Genomic DNA, 4,830 nt, shown 5'->3' with positions numbered 1-4,830 from the left:
ACTAATTGTTTCTAATTTTAATTTTAATTTTATTTCTTCTCTTAATTTTCGAAAATCACTAACCTTTTTTTCAAAAATAATTTTTGAAATTCTCTCCCTCTCATCTCTTTCTATTTATTTTATTTATTTACTAACACTTCTCTTCATCTTAAAATTCGAACCCTCTCTTCTCTTCTCTGTTCGAATTTTTCTCTTCTTCATTCTTATTCTTCTTTTCTTCTACTCACATAAAGAAATCTCTATACTGTGACATAAAGGATTCCTCTTCCTTTGCTGTTCTCTTCTTTTTCATATGAGCAGGAGTAAGGACAAGGACATTCTTGTTGAAGCAGATCCTAAACCTGAAAGGACTCTAAAGAAAAAGCTAAGAGAAGCTAAAGCACAACAATTCAGAGAAAACTTTACAGAGAATCTCGAAAAAGAAGGAGACATGTCCGAACCCAATAATAATGCAAGGAGGATGCTTGGTAATTATACTATACCTACTTCCAATTTTTATGGAAGAAGCATCTCAATCCCTGCCATTGGAGGAAACAATTTTGAGCTGAAGCCTCAACTAGTTGCTCTAATGCAACAGAACTGCAAGTTTCATCAGAAGATCCCAATTATTTTTTAACTGAGTTCTTGCAAATCTGTGATACTGTTAAGACTAATGGAGTAGACCCTGAAGTCTATAGGCTCATGCTTTTCCCTTTTGCTGTAAGAGACAGAGCTAGAACATGGTTGGACTCACAACCTAAAGATAGCCTGGACTCTTGGGATAAGCTAGTCACGGCCTTCTTGGCCAAGTTCTTTCCTCCTCAAAAGCTGAGCAAGCTCAGAGTGGATGTTCAGACCTTCAAGAAAAAAGATGGTGAATCCCTCTATGAAGCTTGGGAAAGATACAAGCAGTTGACCAAAAAAGTGTCCTTCTGACATACTTTCAGAGTGGACCATTTTGGATATATTCTATTATAGTTTATCTGAGTTTTCCAAGATGTCACTGGACCATTCTGCAGGTGGATCCATTCACCTAAAGAAAACGCCTGCAGAAGCTCAAGAACTCATTGACATGGTTGCAAATAACCAATTCATGTACACCTCTGAGAGGAATCCTGTGAGTAATGGGATGCCTCAGAAGAGGGGAGTTCTTGAAATTAATGCTCTGAATGCCATATTGGCTCAGAACAAAATGTTGACTCATCAAGTCAACATGATTTCTCAGAGTTTGAATGGATTGCAAAATGCATCCAACAGTACTAAAGAGGCATCTTCTGAAGAAGAAGCTTATGATCCTGAGAACCCTGCAATGGCAGAGGTGAATTACATGGGTGAAGCCTATGGAAACACCTATAATCCCTCATGGAGAAATCATCCAAATTTCTCATGGAAGGATCAACAAAAGCCTCAATAAGGCTTTAATAATGGTGGAAGAAACAGGTTTAGCAATAGCAAGCCTTTTCCATCATCTTCTCAGCAACAGACAGAGAATTCTGAGCAGCGCCCCTCTAGCTTAGCAAATATAGTCTCTGATCTATCTAAGGCCACTTTAAGTTTCATGAATGAAACAAGGTCCTCCATTAGAAACTTGGAGGCACAAGTGGGTCAGCTGAGTAAGAAAATCATTGAAACTCCTCCTAGTACTCTCCCAAGCAATACAGAAGAGAATCCAAAAAGAGAGTGCAAGGCCATTGATATAATCAAAATGGCCGAATCCAAAGAGGAAGGAGAGGACAAGAATCCCAATGAGGAAGACCTCATGGGACGCCCTCCAAACAGAAAGGAGTTCCCTATTGAGGACCTAAAAGAATCTGAGGCTCATATAAAGACCATAGAGATTCCATTAAACTTCCTTCTGCCATTCATGAGCTCTGAGAACTATTCTTCCTCTGAAGAGGATGAAGATGTAACTGAAGAGCAAGTTGCTCAATATCTAGGAGCTATCATGAAGCTGAATGCCAAGTTGTTTGGTAATGAGACTTGGAAAGGTGAACCTCCCTTGCTCATTAGTGAACTAAATACATGGTTCAGCAAACTTTACCTCAAAAGAAGCATAAGATCTCCGACTGCTTTGCCTCTTGTGCCAGCTCCTCATCGAAACACAAGGAAGCTTGCTAGTAGAGGCCGAGGGAAAAGGCGGGCTGTTGAAGAAGTTCCCGTTGATGACTCTGCTGAAACTGAGACCGACGAAGGTAAGAGAAAACCTTCTAGACCTAGGTCTTGGACATGGGATCACTTTACTAAAGATGAAACTAGTAATCCACAGTATCCTAGAGCTAAATGTAATTGGTGTGGGGCTAGTTATGCATGTCATACACATAAAAATGGCACTAGTAACATGAAAAATCACTTGTTGTCGCAATGCAAAAAATTTCCAAAGGAGGCATTAGATCCTACCCAAAAGATTCTTTGTTTTCAAGATGTGGTAAAAGATGATAGGAAAGGGATAGGTAGTTCACTTTCTGCCGTGTCATTTGATGTTGATCGTTGTAGACAAGCGCTTGCTAGAATGATTATTGTGGATGAATTGCCTTTTTCGCATGTTGAGGGGGAGGGTTTTCGTTATTATACGAGTTGTTTGTAACCCAAGTTTCCAATTCCTGGAAGGCTCACAGTTGCTAGGGATTGTTGAAAGCTTTATTTGAATGAAAAAATTAAGTTGAAGTCTATTTTCTCTCAACCAAATCAGAATGTTTGTTTGACAACTGATTGTTGGTCATCTGTGCAAAACTTAAACTATCTTTGCCTTACTGCTCATTACATTGATGCTAATTGGAAGTTGCAAAAAAGAATCTTGAATTTTTGTGCTATCAAGAATCACAAGGGAGAAACAATTGGTAGGAAGATTGAGAGATGTTTGTTGAGCTGGGGGATATCTCGGGTTTTTTCTATCACTGTTGATAATGCTAGTTCAAATGATGTTGCACTTTCTTACGTGAAAAATAGAATGGAGGATTGGGACTCACATCCATTAAGGGGAGAGTTTTTACATGTTAGATGTTGTGCTCATATTTTAAACCTTGTTGTGAATGATGGGTTGAGAGAAATGCATGAGTCAATTTTAAAGATTAGAAATGCGGTTCGGCATGTGCGTGCATCACCTGGTCGTACTGAGAGGTTTAAAACTATGATTAAGGAAGCTAGAATTCTGGAAAAAGGCACTGTCCATTTAGATGTTCCTACCAGGTGGAACTCTACCTTTTTAATGCTTGAAAGTGCTTTGAAGTTTCAAAAGGCATTTAAACGTTTGGGAGAGAGAGATTTTGAGTTTGCTATGATGGCTGGTGGGATTCCTAGGTCTGAGGATTGGGAGAATGCAAGGCATTTTGAAGTTTTTAAAAATATTTTATGAGGTTACTAACAAAGTTTCTGGTTCAATGTTTGTGACATCTTCTCAACACTTTAATGACTTTTGTAAAATATTGTCTACACTTAAGCATTGGATGGGAAGCTTAGATACGGTACTTTCAAGCATGCCTAAGAAAATGAAGTCCAAGTATGATAAGTATTGGGGAAATATTAAGAACACAAACATGATGATTTTCATTGCAGTTGTTCTTGATCCTAGGTATAAGCTTCAATTGATTAAGTGGAGTTTTGAAAAGTTGTATGAAAAAAAAGATGCTGAATTTTTAACTTCAAAGGTGAAGGAGACGCTTTTCAAGGTGTTTGATAGCTACAGGCTATTTGGTGGTAACTATCAAAGGTCTACCCGGCAAGATCCTCCTGAAATTAGCACACAAGAGCTTGAGGCACATGAAACTTCTTTTGCTATGGAATTTGAGAAGGAAATGCAATTCAATGAGAGTGTTAACAAGAATGAGGTGGAGTTATATCTTATGGAGGCATTAGAGAAGAATGGCGTGCAATTTGACATTCTAAATTGGTGGAAAGTGAATTCCACTAAATTTCTAATTCTTGGGGGGATTGCAAGAGACGTCTTAGCCATGCCAGTTTCCACAGTTGCTTCAGAATTGGCATTTAGTACTAGAGGAAGGGTGTTGAATAATTATAGGAGTTCTCTAACGCCAATGATAGCTGCAGCGTTAATTTGTACCCAAAATTGGCTTCGAAACTCTCCAAAACTTGTCCTTGAGGAACTCATCGAGGAATTGGAGAAGTTAGAATTAGGGATGGTTAAGTTTCTACTTATAATTTTCTTTATTTTAATCTAGTTTTTATTAATATATATTATTTGTTATGATTGTTTCTTTTTTTATATATTTTGTAGAAGTTGCACCCACTCGTGATCCCAATGAAGAAGATTCTGGTGTTGAGTCTGATTAAAGTACATCTTGTTAAGTTTTATGGTATGAATTGTTCTCCTTATATTATTATTATTATTATAATTATTATTATTGTTGTTCTTATTATGTAACTATTTTTTTTTTATTTCAGGTTGGTTTGCATTATGAAGTTTTAGCTATTTTGTTGGAGAAGACACCATAACTTTGCTATCAGTTTAATGACAATTTATATTTATTTTCAGTTGTGTTGACTGTTGAGCTATTAAACTTCTTTAATTGTCATATTTGAATTCTATTGTCGTTATATTTTATTAGATCAAGACTTTGTTAGTTATTGTGTATTTTGGCTTGTTGATTTCAATCTTATGACATTGCATAATAGTATAGTAGAATTTTTTTTATTTGATTGAAAAAACCGAACAAACCGAACCAAACCAAACTGATTTTAATTGGTTTGGTTTGGTTCGGATGACCTTGAAAAAAACCGAACCAAACTGAACCGCAGCTTAATTAAACGATCGGATCGGATGGCTTTTCCTTCAAAAACCGAACCAAACTGCACTGCGAACACCCCTAAGAAACAAGCTGTAGTCTGGCGTTAAAC

General features: G+C 37.1%; 1 protein-coding gene across 1 annotated transcript; it reads left to right on the top strand.

Moving 5' to 3' along the window:
* The first annotated feature begins 3,025 nt into the window (after positions 1 to 3,025).
* On the top strand, positions 3,026 to 4,428 carry LOC112720269 (zinc finger BED domain-containing protein RICESLEEPER 2-like). Its single transcript, XM_025771185.2, has 4 exons — positions 3,026 to 3,310; positions 3,417 to 4,115; positions 4,211 to 4,267; positions 4,378 to 4,428. Exons 1-4 carry the CDS (start codon positions 3,026 to 3,028, stop codon positions 4,426 to 4,428), a joined length of 1,092 nt encoding a protein of 363 aa, XP_025626970.2.
* The last annotated feature ends 402 nt before the right edge of the window (positions 4,429 to 4,830 follow it).

Source organism: Arachis hypogaea, chromosome 1 (assembly GCF_003086295.3).
Source record: "Arachis hypogaea cultivar Tifrunner chromosome 1, arahy.Tifrunner.gnm2.J5K5, whole genome shotgun sequence".
Classification (NCBI taxonomy): domain Eukaryota; kingdom Viridiplantae; phylum Streptophyta; class Magnoliopsida; order Fabales; family Fabaceae; genus Arachis; species Arachis hypogaea.
This window is presented reverse-complemented; position numbering and strand designations above follow the sequence as displayed.